Source organism: Protopterus annectens, chromosome 12.part0 (genome assembly GCF_019279795.1).
Source record: "Protopterus annectens isolate FY-2018-M chromosome 12.part0, PAN1.0, whole genome shotgun sequence".
NCBI classification, from domain to species: domain Eukaryota; kingdom Metazoa; phylum Chordata; order Ceratodontiformes; family Protopteridae; genus Protopterus; species Protopterus annectens.
The window spans coordinates 1,149,092,336-1,149,111,849 of NC_056746.1; the positions used below are offsets into that span (position 1 = coordinate 1,149,092,336).

The 19,514-nt window shown below is 45.6% G+C and overlaps 1 protein-coding gene across 1 annotated transcript in view; it reads left to right on the plus strand.

The window, feature by feature from the left end:
• The window catches only part of LOC122817037 (transient receptor potential cation channel subfamily C member 4 associated protein), a gene marked incomplete in the record, with an annotated part of 2,826,501 nt that extends 2,813,299 nt beyond the window's left edge, over positions 1–13,202 (plus strand). Inside the window, 1 exon segment of the mRNA XM_044090168.1 lies at positions 10,993–13,202. Coding sequence (XP_043946103.1) covers positions 10,993–11,130 — 138 coding nt within the window.
• Between the last annotated feature and the right edge of the window lie 6,312 nt (positions 13,203–19,514).

Consider the following 19,514-nt stretch of genomic DNA (forward strand, 5'->3'; position numbering starts at 1 on the left):
GGATCTCCATAAACTGGGAAAAATCTGCATTACTGCCCTCGCAATCTGTGAATTTTATAGGCACAGAGGTAGACACAGTGGATATGACAGTTCGTCTTCCCGCCGAAAGAGCACAAAACCTCATCTCACAAGTTCAGCGTCGTCTTCCGCTTCGGAAGGCAAAAGCAAAATGGATTCTTCAACTTCTTGGAACGATGGCCTCAACCATTCTGTTAATACCTTTAGCCAGGTTGCACATGAGAATCCTTCAATGGCTCCTGTTCTCCCAGTGGTCATTCCAATGTCTACTGCTGAGTCACCCTATCTTGCTGACGGAGTCATGCAAAAAGGACCTTCGTTGGTGGGTAACCGCCAGCAACTTGTTCATGTGAGCTTTTTTGGTGCCTGCCCAACCAGTTGCCACTGTGACCACGGATGCCTCCCAGGTCGGGTGGGGGGGCATTATCTTGGCAGGACTGTCCACGGCACATGGCAAGAACATGAGGCTCATCTGCATATCACCGTTCTGGAGATGAGAGCGGTGCTTCTGGCGTTGCAAGCACAGGACCTTCTTCCTCCAGGGACGATTGCGATACAATCGGACAGCATGTCGGTTGTGTGGTATATCAACAAACAGGGGCAGTACCAGATCTTACCCACTCTGTCGAGAGGCCATGCGAGTTTGGGAATGTGCGATTTCTTCCCTGCGCTTTTTGGTGGCAACGCACATTCCGAGGACAACCAACGTGATAGCCGACAAGCTAAGCCGGGCAATCTTACTGCCTCATGAGTAGTCTCTGAAATGGGAAATAGTGGAACAGATTTTCCGAAAATGGGGACAACCTTGCTGCGACCTTTTTGCCAGTCCAGTCAATGCCAAGTGCAGCAGTTATTTTTCCCTAATTCCCCTTCCCGGGGAAACTCCCAGAGACACTCTGGTCCACAGGACTTCTGTCTGCCTTTCCTCCATTCCCTCTTATCCCCAAAGTGATACAGAAAGCCACTCGACTGGGAAGCAAGTTGATCCTCATTGCTCCTTACTCACCTCGTCAGGTCTGGTTCCCCTTCCTCCAGCCTCTTCTGGATGATCCTTGGATTATGGACCCAGTTCCAGATCTATTGACACACGTCGGGTTCGCTACACCCCTCTCTCCACACCCCCAAATTGACAGCTTGGCTGCACCAGTTCCATCTCTAGTCAGGCTTCATGATGTTTCCTCATCAGTGTCCCATATTCTCTTATCCTCGCATAAACCCTCAACCAGAAGGCTGTATGACAGTAAATGGAAAAGGTTTTCTATTTGGGCACAGAAAATGAAAGTGGATCCTTACAGTGCTCCCGTTCCTGTGATTCTGGAATTCTTTTCAGAGCTTTTTTAGCAGTGATCTGCCGTGGCCACCATCAAAGTACAATTGGCGGCAATCCCTCATTTTTATTTAGGGTCTCCAAATGTCAACCTTATGTCTTATAAGCTATGCAAGACTTTTTTGAGAGGAGCCACTTTACTGAGACCACCATTACAAGAACCTGTGGCTTTTTGGGGCTTGAATTTAGTGTTGTCCAAACTAACAACCCCTCCCTTTGAACCGTCTCATTCATCTTCCTTAAAATGTTTGTCTTGGAAGACTGTGTTTTTAGTAGCTATTACATCAGCCAGACGTGTCTCTGAGCTACAAGCTCTGTCTATTAAGTCACCTTATTTAGTCTTTCATAAAGACAGGATTTCTTTACGTACCAATCCTTCGTTTGTTCCCAAAGTTTTTTGTTCTGCCACATTGAATCAGTCCATTGAGCTTCTAGTTTTCTTTCCCAATCATTGCAATGCAGCTGAATATGGTTTCCACCAGCTGGATGTTCATAGACAGCTACGTTTTTATTTGCAACGGACCAAAGAATTTCAGAAGTCAGACCAGTTGTTCATTTCCTTTTCCGACTCCAGATTACAGTTTCTAAGGTGACATTATCTAACTGGATTTCTAGTTGCATAGCCTTCATCTACAGTTCGAAGGGCAGACCTTTACCCCACAGGATCAAGGCTCACTCTACCAGGTCTCTGTCTACCTCTGCAGCCTTTCAAGCCAGGGTACCAGCTGATCATATCTGTGCAGCAGTTACGTGGGCTACCCCTCACACCTTCATTACTCATTATAAGTTGGATTTGGCTTCTAGGGGTAGAGCATCCTTTGGCTCCACGGTGTTCAGGAGTATTTTCCAATGAGCCACCCCATAATAAGGCGCTAGGGATGCTGTCCCATATGTAAAAATGAAGGGTGAGATTGGACTACCTAACATAAAGAAGTTATGTACTCACCATAACATTCCATGTTGGTAGTCCATCTCACCCTTCATTTTTACCAACCTGCCCTCCTGCCCCCATCCTGGAAGATCTGGAGGTAATACTTTAAATTTCTTGGTTGGTGACCCTTTAGTATTTGTTTGTTGGTTAGGGTTTTTTTCTGTTTCTAGCAAGCAGCAAACAAGATCTGGGGATTGCACTGGTGCACCATGGGATACCTGCTTAGCCACAAGCCAACCAGAAGTCTTCGAGCTTGAAAATTGGCCAAGTCTGAGCCAAGGATCGGCTCCGAACCCATATGTAAAAATGAAGGGTGAGCTGGACTACCAACGTGGAATGTTATGGTGAGTACATAACTTCTTTTTTTTGGATATTAAATATATCATAGGAACCTTTCTCCCTCAAACGAGATCTGGGGAACAGCCTGTAAGCACCATGAGATAGGACTCAGCCTCGACCCAGTAGAAGCTCTTAAGCTTTGATATATGGCCGAGTTTCGGCTCCGAACCCAACCAGCAAGACTGGAGGCGAGATACTGGACAACAAACATGGAATGTTATGGTGAGTACTTAACTTTTTTCCTTTAACAGACATTTACTCCTTCAATATTTCTGACAAGAGTACTCTGCAGGGAAATTTTTTAAATCTGCCATCTCATTACACACACACACAAAAAAGCCAGTTAGCTCTTTCTTCTCCATCACAACTCCGTTTGCATCATCCTGAGGAAATATTCTTTGAAGTCTGCTTGGGATACAAAATACCTATGCAGATAATTCATAGCAAAAATCCTAACCCTTCTGGATATCATTGCACTTGTAAATTGCTTTTCTAATCTCTCCTCCCAATCTAATCTCCAGTGATTGATTCTTATAGTTAGTGTAATTATCCCATATTTTTAACAGCTTCTGTTCTAGATTCGACTAAAAACCCTACAAGAGCAGATCTTTCACTTAAGACTCCCCACTTTTTTGTTTGTCTATATTCTATTAATCTCAGATAAGGAAGGCAAGTCTGTTCCCTGCAGTCCAAATGTCTTCTTGGCCTCATCCCACTGTATTACCTCTCTCTTCAGTTATTTTCTCCCAATACCTTGGTTCCTTTCCAATTTTCTTTAGTAAATTCCAGCCCCCTCTAGGCTGTTTTGTGTACGCCTTCTTGTAGTCATTCCTACTGGCAAAATGTCCTTTTTCCATTCAAAGTGTTTGCATAATTATTAAAATACTTTGTGAGTTTATGAATGTAATATTCTGTATGGTGGCAGTAGGCATCTTTAAGGATCTGCAGCCAAAATCCCAAATCTTTCCTTATTTCTTGAATTGCCCCCCCCCCCCCTCACTGCTGCTTCATCAGTATCCCTTTCCACTTTGAATTCTAACCTTCTGCTTATGAATTCTAACCTTCTGCTTATGTTAAGTATATGAACGAACCATATCTGTGCAGCTCTAAAATATACCTTCAGATTGGGCAGATCTAAACAAACTTGTTTCGTCTTGCCCACTTTCCTTCCCAGATGAATTCCTTCAACTCTGTTATTGTCCACAACTTTTCTTCTGAATGATAAATATATGCCTGACCTGTATATAAAATTAAAAGGACTAAAACCATTCTCACGGCTTTTAATCTTACTGTCCATATCCATAAACAAGAGCTTCCAGTTTCTCAGTTTTTAATTAGATTTGGTCTTTTCCCATATATCTTTAGCTGTCATAACAGAATTATGTCCGATGAACAATGGGTATGATGGATCAAGTCAGGTATGGGTATGTAATTTACAGCTATAGCCTTTTGTTTTATCTTCATTCATTGTATATCCTGAAAAGACTTGAAACTGTCTCAAAATGTTCCACACCACCAGAGCACCATCTGTAAAGTATACATGTAATTCCAAACCGTTGTGTAGATGTTGCAGAAGAAATTTATATGCCTAGACTAATGCTTATGTTTTTTTTTTTTTTTTATTGAGCACTTGATTTGAATAATTTTATAATCAAAGATGAGTGCTGCACCCTTTTAGCTTTGCTTCAGGACACACTAATAGCTTGTCAAGATTTGCTGCTTATACATAATCAGTACATGAAAAGTACAATATTTTGTATTAGCTGCAGGAAGCACAATTTGCCTTTACTTATCCCACCCACATGCAGCATCTCTAATAAGTTAGCCCTTTACTGCTTAAAAATGTCGTCATATGGACACTGAATGAAAAGGTGATCATGTTTGACTGTTAATTGAAGTGACCTCCAACCAGTACCTTTTTATTTTTTTAATTTGCTAACCTGCTAAACCCACTAATGCACATGCTTCTTTTCATTTATGATATTGGGGGTATTATAACTTGCTCACAGTTGCACAGTAAGGACTCAACCCCTGGACTACAGGGTGAAGCTTTTTGGCAGCAGATAGCCTTCGTCCTTTGCACTAAACTGGTAGACTAAGTCATTGAAATACAGTTAGATTGTAAAAAAAGGCATTGAAATTCACCTGAAGTAAAATAATCTGATTTTCTGTTAGGAATAAACCTTTGCCATCTGCACTGTCAAGGTTTAATCCTTGAGCACAGCTGTCTTGATAGGAAAGCATCATTAGTTTTTTTAGTGCATTAGGCATCAGTCATTCATGGGTCATCAAACAGGTATTTGAAGACTGTGTGCTACCAAGATACAGTCAAGAATGAAATTTACATTGGTAAAAACATGGTAGATGTCCTTCAAGGATGCATCTGCAGTCCTTACATATGGGTTGTCCTGCCTCAGGCAGCCCTTCGGTCGGCCGGATTCCAAAGTCTGGGTCCGGCATCGGCTGATGTCACCCTTTCCCCAACGTCAGAGCGCCTGGGGTATAAAAGCATCAGCCGACACCATCTTCCCCAGTCTTTCTTGCCGCGTGGTGCCCGAAGCAGAAGCAGTTCACAAGTGCCGGTCGGCCAGCTCCTGTAACTTCAGCTACCGAAGACTTCAAAAGCTAAGTACCCCGTTGGGGACTCTTTCTTGCCTCAGCCGATGTCAGGTCAAACGCTTAAAGTTAATAATTGTTTAACTTGTGGGAAACAAATACCTCATAAGGATTTCCATTCTTACTGCCTCCCCTGCATAGGCCCAGACCACGACGTCTCGGCCTGTACAGCCTGTGTTTCCTTCAATCGATGCACTCTTAGGCGTCGGGCGGAGTTTGCAGAGGATTTTTTTGGGGCTAGTTACTGTTATAATTTGCCGTCGGAAACTCCAACTTCTCATTTAACCAAAAAACGGAAGGACAAGGACCGACACACGCGGACCGTGGTTTCGGCTGAAACCACGCCTAGGCCTACCGCGAGTGTCTCTGTCTCGGCTGAAACAGAGTCCTTGGCTCTTCCGACCGTCGAAACCGCACAACTGACTACCTTGGCCCCGGAGGCCCCCTCTGAGTCAGTTATAGAATTTCCCTCTGAAACCGGTGCTCTGGAAACTTCCGACACCATTTCTCTAGATAAAACTACGCCAGCACGTGGAGCAGCCAGGCCTCCTGCATCCATGTCCACAAAGGCATTCACAAGGGCTAAAGCTGCTAAATGGCCAAAATCTCTGCCTCCCAAGGCTATTCCTCAGGGATCCACTACCGGTTCACAGATTTTAAGTTTAGCTGAGGACCTTATTACCTTAATTAGCGGCTCTCAGCCACATCCGGATAGGGGCTCTCAACCTCCTCTAGACAAAAGGCCCAGGGTAGAGCACACTGATCCCCAGTCTTCTGATGAGGCCTCAGATGACTCTGCTCTGTCAGACTACCAGGAGGAGGCCTTTACGGCCTACGAGGATTCTGATGCAGAGGAATCTATTCCCTCAGCCTCCCCTCCTGAAGAGTTGTCCTTTGGGGAGACCCTACACTCCATGAGAGAGCATTTCAAATGGCAGGGCCAGGAATTCTCTGATTCCAGGAAGAGATTAAGGACTTTTTTGCATTTACCTCAGCATAGACCTTTGGCTATTCCTCCTGTTTTGAATGTCATTGATGATGTGTACTCTGAGTCTAGCATTTCCCCTGACTCCCTTCCTCCGGCTCCTGTTAAACCCGATAGGTACTACAGGGTCCCAGACTCACATCATTTCCTTTACAAGGGCCACTCTGCTGACCCAGAAACTATTTCCCAGGGCCCTAAAGGGGTTGCAACTGCCACTACTAAGAATCCACTCCCTTCTGAAAGGGAGTCCAGGGCTTTAGAGAGATGGGGTAAAAAAGTGTATACTTCTTCCACTCTTTCTATGAGGGCATTAAATTGTCAATTCCATATGATACAGTACCAAGAGTATTTTAGATGAATTGCATAAAAAACTATCTTCGCCTGAACCCCTAGATCGCAAGGCACTTCAGGATCTGGTACATAACTCCCAACAGGTTAGCAACCATTTCTTGCAGTGTGGTTATGATGCATTGGAAGCTTCATGTAGGTCAGCAATGACGGATGTAGTCATACGAAGGCATGCTTGGCTGAAGGAACAAACTCTGCCAAATCATGTTAAAGCAAAGCTTCTGGATGCGCCACTGGAAAAGCAAAAGTTATTTGGTTCCACTGCTCAGGAGGTCTTAAAGAAATTTGAGGAAAAGGCTAAATCTGTTCAAACAGTCAAAGATTTTCTCCAGGTCCAACCACCAAGATTCAGCAGAAATTGGCCTTCTAAGAATTGGTCCTTTCCAGACACAGAGAGATTTCAGAGAGGCAAGAACAGGCGTGCCAGAGGTAGAGGGCAAGCTAGAGGCTCCTACAGAGGACATCAATGGCAGCCTCCTAACCAGAGAGGTAGTGCAGGACCTACAACTGCTGCACAAGGACAGACTCAGACTTTAATTTGACCCCGCCAACCAGGGCTCAATTGGAAGCACCTTTGGGCGGAAAGCTATCTTTATTCTCAGAAAATTGGCACATTATTACAAGGGACAAATGGACACTGCAAATAATAGACAAAAGGATACAGGTTCCATTTTCATACATTACCAAAAAGAAAAGGCATGCCAAAACCTGCCACCAAATCAAAGAGCAGAGGCTTTCAAACAAATTTCCAACCTACTGCAAATGAAAGCTATAGAAAAGATTCCTCTCACAGAACAAGGTCAAGGATTTTATTCCGGACTATTCCTTGTCCCAAGAAAAGAAAAACAATGGAGGCCTATACTGGACTTGTCCGCACTGAGTACTTATCTCATTGTGCCAAAATTCAAAATGCTGACCCTACAGCAGCTCCTTCCCATGCTGGGCAAGGGGTCTTGGCTGGTAACTCTAGACCTCAAGGAGGCATACCTGCATGTCCCCATCAGACAAAGTTGCAGAAGACACCTCAGATTTCTTGCAGGTTCAGAGCATTATCAATTCTCAGCATTGCCCTTTGGCTTATCTACTGCGCCCAGAGTATTCACGAAATGCCTGGCATCAGTAATTGCACACTGCAGACTTCAGGGGATTCAAATATACCCATACCTGGATGACTGCCTTATACAAGCGGACAGCCAACAAACTCTGGTAAAACATTTGAATTATACCATCCGCCTACTTCAGGCCTTGGGATACACAGTCAACATTCAAAAATCAAGACTTGTTCCATCCCAAAGAATAACTTTTCTGGGTGCGAAACTAGATACAACCACCCAAAATGGCTTTTCTCACAGAAGAAAAACAAAGACAACTACTGGATTATTTCGAAAATCTGACAAAACAAACCCAGCTGACTGCAAGGAAAATCCTGCAGGCCCTGGGTTACATGGCATCTTGCATTCTTCTGATTCCACAAGCAAGGCTGCATATGAGGAAACTACAATGGTACCTAAGGAGTTTATGGTCTCAACACAGTCACAGCCTAGAAGCTTTGATGCCACTCATTCCATGCCTTCAGAAGGAATTTCTGTGGTGGGCTCAAGCAAGCCAGTCAAACATGGGTCTGCCCTTCAGCAAACCAATAATCAGCCAAACCATTACAACGGACGCCTCAGACCATGGATGGGGAGCACACATGGAGGGCAGATGCATTCAAGGTCTATGGTCACAGAAAGAATTGCGCATGCACATAAACCAAAAGGAAATGCTGGCAGTGATACATGCAATCGGGGCCTTCAAACACTTCCTGCATCAAGGCCACCTGCTAATAAGGACAGACAATACCACAGTTATGTGGTACATAAACAAGCAAGGAGGTACCCATTCTTACCTGCTTTGCAGGCTGGCAATGAATCTTTGGGAACTTTCCCTAAAACTCAATATAGAGCTACAATCCCAGTTTGTGCCAGGGAAAGACAATGTACTGGCGGACAGTCTAAGCAGAAATATCATGGATCCACATGAATGGATGCTGCACCCAGACATCTTCCATCAGATAACACAATCATGGGGGAGGCCGGACATAGATCTTTTTGCCTCCCACCACAACCATCAGCTGAAGAAATTCTGCTCAAGGACATACCACCCACAAGCATGGAAAGTGGACGCCCTCTCTTTCAGCTGGAATACTCTTAACAGTATATGCATTTCCACCTCTTCCATTAATGACCAAGGTCTTACTGAAGATCAGGACAGAACAGCCAAAAGTGATTCTCATAGCTCTGGACTGGCCAAGACAGCACTGGTACCCACCGTTAAGGAGCATGTCACGCACGAAACCATGGCCTCTACCACAATGGCCACTTCTTCTGACACAGCACAATTACAAAACTCTGCACTCCAGCCTGAAAACCTTGCAGCTGACAGCCTGGAAAATACCTTGACTCCTCACCAGGATAAATTATCCAAGAGAGTGAAGGATATCATCATGGAAGCTCGCCGGCCTTCCACAAGAAAGGCATATTCAGCAAAATGGAAAAGATTTCGCACTTGGAGCACCACAAAGGGCCAAGATGCGACAGTGATGAACATTGCACATATCCTGGAATACTTGGCAGAAATGCTCCACAATGGTCTTTCTTACTCTTCCATAAAAATTCATGCTTCAGCAATTTCAGCAGAATACAACACGGATCCACCTGTCTTTTCCTCATCCTCTGCTAAGGCAGTTTCTAAGAGGAATTAAAAATATCAACCCTCCAAGGAAGCCACCAGTGCCTACATGGGACCTTAACTTCATGTTGAAAAAATTAACTTTACCTCCCTTTGAGCCAGCAGCATCTTCAGAACTACAGTTCCTGTCTTGGAAGACTGCCTTCCTTCTGGCTATAACCTCAGCAAGAAGAGTAGCTGAGTTGCAGGCCCTCATGGCAGTACAACCATTTCTTATTTTTCATCAGGACAGAGTCTCATTGAGGACCAATCCTTCATTCATGCCAAAGTTAGTATCCAGGGTCTCATTGAACCAAGCTATTCACCTGCCTGCCTACCTTTCCAAATCCACAAAACAAAGGAGAGAAACTTCTGCATACCCTGGACATTCACAGACAGTTGCGCTACTACTTGGACAGAACGAAGACTTACAGGAAAACTGACCAGCTGTTTGTAGCATATGCTGCTGGTGTACAAGGAAAAGCAATTTCCAAACAGACAATTTCAAAATGGATAGGGAATTGCATTCGATTCTGTTACTCTTTTCATGGCAAAACTGTGCCAGCTAACATTAGACCTCATTCCACCAGAGCCACAGCCACCTCCACAGCCTTCTTAAGAGGGGTGGCTACCAAGGACATTTTAGAAGCTGCTACATGGAGCTCCGTGCATACATTTTCCAAGCATTACTACTTACCTTTATATTCCAGATCCAGAGCAGGCTTTGCTACGGCAGTCCTGCAGGGTATTTTAGCTACACCATCCTTTTCTTAGATCCTACCACCCCCAGCGTGGCTATGGTATTCTACCCATATGTAAGGACTGCAGATGCATCCTTGAAGGACATAGTACAGTTTTGTACCTACCATAAATGTAGATGTCCGATAGGTATACATCTGCAGTCAGATTTTCCCTCCCTCCTTCCCCTCTGTGGTACTTCTTGGGTACTTATCCCTCTTTCTAGCTAGCTGGGGTTATCTATTATGGTGTATTTGTTTTATATTACTGTGCATGTTTGGAAATTTTTTTTGCATCTCTCCAAATTTAGCCTTCCTTAGAGGGCACCTGGCATCTGGGGCAAGAAAAACTGAGGAAGATGGCGTCGGCTGACGCTTTTATACCCCAGGCGCTCTGACGTCGGGGAAAGGGTGACATCAGCCGACGCCGGACCCAGACTTTGGAATCCGGCCGACCTGAGGCAGGACAACCCATATGTAAGGACTGCAGATACATACCTATCGGACATCTACATTTATGGTAGGTACAAAACTGTACTTTCTTGAGTAACTTAATATGCTTCTTTCTATTTTTTAATGAGAAGTTATGTATGTGTTGAAATACTGTTTCCCATCTTTTTTAATGTGGACCTGTCCCAAAGTGTATCTGGGAACCATGGGTGTTGCCTTTATGGAATAAAGGAAGCGTAGGTAATAAAATTGTGATAATTTGAATTAAACATTGGAGTATGACTAAATAAACTGGGTGTCATTTTTGTTGTTAAATGCTCTTGAAGCATTGGTAGTACCTGTTATTTAGGGACCATGAGTAGTAGTATGCAGTAAGAGAAGCGTAGTTTGTGTAAAATAAAAACGTTGCAAAATAAACTGGACATACAACATTCACAGTACTTGGTTGTGTAGTTTTTGTCAGATTTTAGAGTTTGTTGTAGTTGAGACAAAATAAGTGAACTGTTTACATTTCTGATTTTTCCTCCCTCAGAGTTCCTGTATTACCTTCAGCTATTGGAAAGAGACTGTATCAGTACTTCTCAGCCCGGATCGGACCTCACCCTGTGCCATAGTTAGCTACATTGATGAGGCTTACATGGACATTGATAAAGATTTTACAGAGGAGTAAAGATCCATCTGTTTAGTGGGCTTGTGCTTCATTCTTACAGAGAGCATTACAGACCATGAATATTCAGGAGCACATTGTGCAGTGTTGTGTACAGTCTTGAATTTGTGGAATGTTTTTGGAACCTGGTGCCGACTCTTACATGTTTGGGTTTTAATGCAAGACAAATGTACAGAAACCCAGGCAGATGTATTCAGGGATGTTTGCGACTGGAATGAAAACTGCTAAGTATGCTGTTGCTGCAGACGTTTTTAATACCCACAGTCGTAAATGGATTGTGCTTCACAAAATGTGGTGTAATTATTTACAGAACTGATCAACCAGAACTTCGTGATCAGCATGGTCTAAGCTGATCCTGCTTTCTCTCTCCCTTTGGCCCAAGGGCAGTGGATGTAAATAAGGCCTCCGTTTTTAGTACTCTGTAGAGGTCGTAGTGACAGAATTCTACGTTCAAGATGGGCTTGTCCATTTTTTTTTTTTTTTTTTTTTTTTTTTAATGGACGGTGTATACAGAAATGCAGATCAGAGGTTTTGAACTTTGCCAGAAAACAGACATCCGCAGAACTTTGTTTTGCATTCTGTCGTGGAAAGAGGAATTTTCAGAGTTTGATTGTTGTGCATTTTGCTTTTGAGTCCTGGGAACTGTAGCCTTCTCATGCATTTCAGACTGCTTTATATTCTGAAGTAATTTTTCTTTCTTAGTCTTTTCCTTTTTTAGCATGTTTGTGTGTTTTCTCCAGCATCCTTTTAATGTATGGGGAAAAATGTGCACTTAAGAGAATTTAATTGTATTCCATGGTGTCTTTAATGGATTAGAATTGCTTTGGCTTTGAGTTTGTTGAAGTGCATTAACATCTGACTTAATTATACTCAGACTTGATTAACTCATTACCATTGGAAGCACTTCATTCAGGCAGTGATAGCAGGGTGATGAAGTGCTTACCCATAATCCCATTTTTATTACTGATTTCATAAGTTCAACGATGTTAAATTTTGAGGGCAGCAGTCCTTGATTCCCATCTGGGTGTTAGGCGAATGGTGTAACAGTTCTACAGATATGCAGTTAAAGTGGGGCTGTTTATTACTAGTATTTACCTATAGTATTTCACAGGTGCTTCTTCAGTGCATTCTTTTAGATTGTTGTCTAAAAGTATAGTGTCTGGGAAGTGATTTCAACTTATTCAAGCAGTAGTTTGTTAGCAGGTGTGGCCCCATTTTCCTGTAAACGTGCCATTATGTAGCAAGTATTTTAAATTTGTTTTATCCCGTTAAGAAGTATTTGCATTTGACTTAATGTTGCCTACAAACAGCAGCATTTACACTGTTTCCAATTACATTTTAATGTAGTACTTGTTGAGCACTTCTCCACGTTTGTTTTTGAGCTGGTTGCATCAGGTGTTTTACATTGAAGGGTAGGTCAGATGACGATGAACCCCATAAGCATTTTTCATTTACATCATCAAGCAAATCATATTTCCTTATAGGTTGATATTCATCTTTAATAGGTCCCAATTGAGTTCTCTGTAGCAGACAACAGTGAGAGGCTAGGCTAGCCTGGAGCACACATCGAGCGTTTGAAAAATCTTCAGTCCTACAGACCTGTTAACTTTTCTTGGATTTGTCAACTGTCAAAACAGCTTACTTTGCCATTGATGAAAAGAAAATTGGTGCAAAGGGAAAAGCTGTAATAGCAGACTGTGCCAGTGCTGTGCCTTGTTTTGCAGGCTGTTTGCATCTCTTCCTGCTTCCTGTCTCTAATGTCAACAGTAAAAAGATTCTGAGATAGAGTTCAAAACAGAAGAGGACAAAGTAAATTAATTTGATGCATTATAACTTATTGCAATGCTTTACGCAAACAAAATTAGATTTGCACATAAAATAAATAATTTTGGACCAGTGCCACAACTGATTAAAACGCCTTTGCTTTTGTTCTGTACTTGTAAGGAAGCCCATTATGACCTTAAAATTGTCTGGTATTTTTGGGAAGACTGCTTTTGTTTTGATGCAACTTTGTCTTGTCCCTGTTGCTCACCGTAAAAAATAAAGTAACACTACTGTGCCTTTTCTATGTCTGAGAGGTCAAGTGAGGAGGGAGTTTTTTTTTTGTTTTGTTTTATCTGAAGTCATTGCTACTTTTTGGTCAGTCAGTGGCTCCCAGGCAAATGTCAGCTCATTTCCCCTTCCTGTTACCGGAGCATTAATCCTACACTTTAATTGCTGCACTGAGACACTATTGCCATTTAAGAACCTGGACTTTGTAGTGATGGTTCATATTTGGTGTTATCAGCCTTGACTTCCAGGACTCTGATCAGTTTAGAACATAAGTGTTGGTCGTTAATATCATGAGATGTGCTTTATTTTATAGAGGCAAATGGATTACATTTTTAGTAACAGCTTTGGTTTCTTAGTTTCTTAGAGGCCTTAACTTGGTTTTGTACCTGCACTGTGTGTTCTCACAAGAACAGCTTTTTGAATGCTGACAGTGGATGTCACCTGATTTTCTTGTACTATTGATGTATCTGTCTTTGTCCCAGGAATTGAATATTTCCCTCTGTAAGGTAAATTTCTCTTGTCCTCCACTATGGTATTAAAAGATTGGTATGAACCACACTACCCCTTATGAATGTTTAAGGTGGTTAGACATAAAGCTTGTGACAGTATCTGATTCTGATAAATTATTTAAGGTGAATAGTAATTCACAAAAAATTAACAAATGTTACTTGTCTGGTTTAAGAATGTTCCACATTTAAGTGTGACATGCACCATTTTTACTTAAAAGTCCACTGCTCTGGATTGGACATTAGGAGTACGTTCATATTCTCTTTCACGTCTGCCTCCGTCACCCACACCACCTGCGCATTGTGGTTTACAGGTTTTGATTTGCTTATGGATCACAAGTTTTTTCTAGTACTTTGCATATTCTAGTTTGTCTCCTAAAGAACCTTGATGGAAAGTTCCTGTGTTCATTGCCTAAAAGCATAGACTTTCCAGGTGTAGCTACATTTGACCTATCACTAATCATGGCCACTACAGGAGCTGTGTTTATATGTAATATGAATGCAGCATCAGCATGTCCCAAGTGTTTGTGCTTTAACCCCATGGCGTGCTGGTGTAGGAAAGTTTAAAGCCTTCAACAGCTTCCAGTACTTAATAGTGGCTGGGGTTGTTCGTCAGGAGCCAAACAGAGGATCTGAAGTAGGCAGACTTCATTCGTCTGCAACCTGTGGGTATCGGATCCGAGCCGGCAATTCAAAAGTTTAGGCTCCGAGCTCCTAGCTCCTCCCTCTTACCCATAACCCCTTGCCAAGCCCTGACTGACCTCAGATTTCGTTTGCCGCTTTTCAAGTAGCTACGGATTCTAGAGCTCCTGGCGTTTGTTGAAGAAAGATAAGATTTTTTGACTAAAAAGTTTTGAAAATCTCTATTTTTGTTATTGATATTGTTAGTGTTGAGTGTGTATAGGCTTTCCTCTCTCTTTTATTTAATAATTCTCGGGTTTTAGTTTGTTTGTGTGTGTGTTGTGTTAGGCCTTAGGGTTGTGATGTCTGAAGCCCATAAGGCTGTTTTCTCGAAATGTACCGAGTGTGGCCATAAGCTGTCCCCAGCGGATGGCCACACTGCAAGTCATCTTGGGGTTGAACACCTGTCATCTGGTTGTACCATTTGTGCAGGGTTCAACCCCGCTTTGAGGGAGCGGAGGTCGAAGCTGGTGCTGGCGGGTCTTTACCTCCAGATACCGCGGCCTCTGCCCTTCCACTCAGCAACCTGTTGCTGTGGGTTCTCCCTCCGGCTGGGACTCAACCTCCTCTAAGTTGCCGGAGGAAGAGTCCTCTAGGGAGAGAGAGAGAAGAGAGGCACAGGAGAGGCACCACAAGCGGAGGCGAAACTTCCAGTTCGGCTCCTCCATCTGCGGGCCTCCCCTGTGCCTTCTAGCTTTCCTCCTCCTCGGCTCCACTCCCTCTGTTCTCTCCTGGACCCGAGGAGGAGGAGGCTAGCCCTTCTAGGAGGTCTCCGAGGCTCTCTAGGTCCGCTTGGTGGCCTCCACCAGGTCAACTTTTTCCATGAGTGAAGCTGATATGGACCGGATGATGAGGAAATTCATCCAGGCCCAAATGCAAATGGGAGTGCTCCTAGCCCCCATCCGGGAGGGCTTGACCCTTCGCCCCTTGGCTCCTTCTCCGACCCATACCACGGGTTCGGAGCTGTCGGCGCCGGGCAGACTTGGATCCGGGGGTGGGTCGGATCCGATGGGTCGGCGCACCTCGGATCCGTCCCATCCCTTGAGTGCTTCAGGTACTTCGGACCCGACCTCTCGGAGCCGAGGGCCGAGCCTCGGATCCGAGGGAGCTGGTGTGTCTTCGGCTCCGTCCAGGTCGGAGCGCACCGGTCTCTCGGATCCGACGGTTTCGGCTCCGACTCCGATCCGTGCGTCAGATCCGAGTGGGGGTTGGCTCTCTGGGTTTAGAGAAGCTGGCTCCCCCTCGGCTTTCGACGTAGTGGAAAGGGCACTGTTGAGGACGTCCAGACCCCCGGTCCCTGCCACGGCTCCATCCCGCACTCCCTTGCAGTTGGGCCAGGCCCCCACCAGCCGGTCCCAGGGACAGCCCACCTCGATGTCCCAAGTGGTTCCCTTGGAACATCCAACTGCTGAAGAGTACTCCTCGGACAGCCCCCCCGATGAAGTACCTCGGAAGCGTAAGTGCAAAAGGAGGCACATGGACTCCCCCGAGTCCGTTACTGAAGACACAGACTTGGATGAAGGGGAAGGCTCCCCTAGATCACCCCCTGAGGACGTCTCATTTGGAGACATTATGGAGATGTTAAGGATCGGGGGGGTGGTCTGCCCCCAAGGCTTCCTCGGACGAATCTGTGTTCTTGGAGGCATTCGAGGCGGGCCCTTCTACCTCTTGGGTGTCCCCTCCTGCTGACCCCCTGGTGGATCTTATTTCCATCAGAGCGTGGAAGGATCCGGACACCGTTGAGCCTATCCCTAAGTGCCCGGACTGCATCCTTTCCCCTCCGGCGGACCGCACTCACTGGAGCAAGGGCCCCCCAGTAGATGCCATGATGATGGCTGCAGCCACGAAGAGGGAATTGGCCCAGGAGAGTCCCTCCATGCATCCTCCGGGCAAGGAGTCCCGCTCGATGGATCGCATTGGGAAGCGAGTTTTCAGTTCAGCAACCTTCTCCTTGAGAGCGCCGAACTACATGGCACATGTCATTAGGATGCAGCGGGATCTGATTAAAGAATACGCTGCATCTCCCCCGGAGTCCATGTCGAGTGAGGATAAACAGGTATACTCCACCCGAATGGCCACTCTCAGATCAGTTTCCAATACATCTATGCGGCTGCTTTCTCATGCTACTGAGGGAGCCGCTAGAGCCAGCGGAGCAGGCCTAGTCATGAGGCGACAGGCCTGGCTCCGCCACTGTGATTTTGCAGAGCCCTTCAAGGCGACCTTCGAATGCCCCCTTCGATGGTTCTGCCTTGTTTGGCAAGACTGTTCGCGAAACATTAGTCCAGAGCGAAAAGGACAGGAAGACGCTGTCTGCCGTCGGAGTCCGCTTCTCAGCTCCCCAGAGGTCCTTCTCTAAGAACCAAAAGGGACAGAAGAAGATGTGGTTCGAAGTCGCAGCAGTCCCAACCTGCTCTGGATAACCAGTCCTTCCGTGGCAGAGGAGGACGGGGAGGTCGTCGTGCTAGAGGCAGGGGGGCTCCTGGCAACTTTGGGTCCAGAGAACCTTTCTCTGATAGACACACGCAGCAGCCCTGAAGGGTTGCCCGGCTGTCCGTCTCTGGAGGCAGTCGGGGGGCAGTTTTCGAGGCACCTGACTTCTTGGGAGTCCATAACAACAGACAGTTGGGTGCTTCGTGTCATATCCAGAGGGTATTCAATTCCCTATTCAAGGTTCCCAAATCTCGCAGCCTCCCAGATGTTCCACCCGACCAAAGGGCGGCAGCTGTCGAAATCGAACAGCTGCTAGAAAAAGAGCTATCCAGCTGGTCCCCGAGATCAAACCGGATTAGGGTTTTACTCCAGGTTCTTTTGGTGCCAAAGAAAACGGGGACCTAAGACCAATATTAGACCTTTCCCAGCTGAACCTGTCAGTAACCAAGCAAAAGTTCCGGATGGTCACCCTGCAATCTATACTCCCTCTTGAGGAGAACGACTGGATGTGCTCCATCGACCTCAAGGACGCGTACTACCACATTCGGATGGACAGACGATCCAGGAGGTTTCTTCGCTTCCGGCTGGGGGCCAGTCATTATCAGTTCAGGGTCCTCCCCTTTGGTCTCACCTCAGCCCCCAGGGTGTTCACCAAGGTGCTAGCGGTGGTAGCGGCCCACCTGAGGCTCCAGGGATTACAGGTCTTTCCGTACCTGGACGACTGGCTCCTGACGGCATCATCAAGGCATCTTCTGTGCTCAGCCAGGAATTACTTTCTTCAACTAGCCCCAAGGCTGGGCATCACGATCAACTGGGAGAAATCTTTACTGCACCCCACACAAGTTATAGATTTCATAGGAGGAAGACTAAACACCAGATGAATGCGAGCCTTCCTCACTCCAGACAGAATTGCCAACCTGAAGTGTCATGTGACAGCGGTCCTGCAACCATCTCCATCTGCAGCTTCGGTCATGAGGGCCCTAGGTTCTATGGCGGCAGCTATTCCGCTTCTCATTCATGCTCGTTTACGCATGCGGGTTCTTCAATGGACCCTTCAGGTTCAGTGGTCCCCTCTTTGTTCCTCTCTCAACGCTCCGATTGCGGTCAGCAAGGCGTGCAGGGACTCCCTTCTTTGGTGGCTTCTTTCTCCGGAGCCCCTGGCAGGGAGACCTTTTTGTGCTGCATTCCCCCGAGCCACAGTGACCACGGACGCTTCTTGCCTCGGGTGGGGGGGGCATTCTGCGGGAAAGATTGTCCAAGGCACGTGGAATCCCACAGAGACGTCATTGCATATAAATGTCCTGGAAATGAGGGCGGTGCTCCTAGCGTTGCAAGCACTTCACCACGTTCTTCCTTCAGGGACTATTGCGATTCAGACAGACAACATGTCGGTAGTCTGGTATATCAACAAACAGGGAGGAACCAGGTCTTACCCCCTTTGTCGAGAGGCCATGAGAGTCTGGGAATGGGCAATTTCCACCAAACGCTTTCTGGTAGCAACGCACATTCCGCGAAAGTCCAACATCCTTGCGGACAAGCTCAGTCGCACCATTCTTTCTCCACACGAGTGGTCTCTCAATCCTCAAGTAGCGAAGAAGATTTTTGCCGTCTGGGGCAACCCTGTTGCGATCTTTTTGCCTCTCCCTCAAACGCCAAATGCGACAATTTCTTCGCTCTGCTTCCCACCAGGGAGTTCCCAGAGATGCTCTGGTGCATGCTTGGCCTCCCGGTCTCCTTTATGCCTACCCTCCACTTCCTCTGATGCAGAGGCTTCTGCAGAAAGCCAACAGTTTGGGGAGCAGAATGATTCTCATTACCCCGTTCTGGCCTCGTCAACCTTGGTTCCCCTTCGTATGGTCTCACAAAATCAATCCACCCTGGATTCTGGATCCAATTCCGGATCGCATCTCCCACCCTCTGGGAATGTCGGTTCCCAATCTGCGCACCCTGAAGTTGACAGCTTGGCTGCTCCAGTTCCATCCTTAATTAGGACTCCGGTATCTCATCACCGGTCAAGGCCATTTTAGTGGCAGCTCATAAACCTTCCACCAGGCAGGTTTATCGGAGTAAATGGAAGAGATTCTCTATTTGGGCGGTACAGAGAACCTTGGATCCTTTCTCGGCACCTATGTCAGCGGTGCTGGATTTTTAACAGACCTCTTTCATCAAGGGGCTAGTTCTTCCACGATTAAGGTACAATTGGCAGCTATCTCGCATTATCACATTGGTCATGACACAGCTCCCTTATGAATTATGCAAAACATTTCTCAAAGGGTTTTTTTTGTTGAGGCCACCAGTCAAGGAGGTTGTACCACCTTGGGACTTGTCTTTAGTTCTGCAAGCCCTTACTGCTCCTCCCTTCGAGCCTGCAGCTTCTACAGATTTAAAGTACCTTTCCTGGAAGACTGCCTTCTTGGTAGCTATCACTTCAGCCAGAAGAGTGTCTGAGCTTCAGGCTCTATGCGTCAAGCCGCCTTACCTTTCTTCCCTGATAGGGTGTGCCTCAGGACCAATCCATCTTTTCTTCCAAAGGTCTCTTCTGAATCCAATATTAACCAATCAATTAATTTACCTGTGTTTTTTCCCAAGTACTCAAACAAAGGAGAATACAAATTGCATTCCTTGGATGTTCATAGACAATTACGTTTTTATATTCACAGAACAGCTGGTCACAGGAAATCAGATCAGCTGTTCGTCTCCTTTGCTAAATTTGCTCTG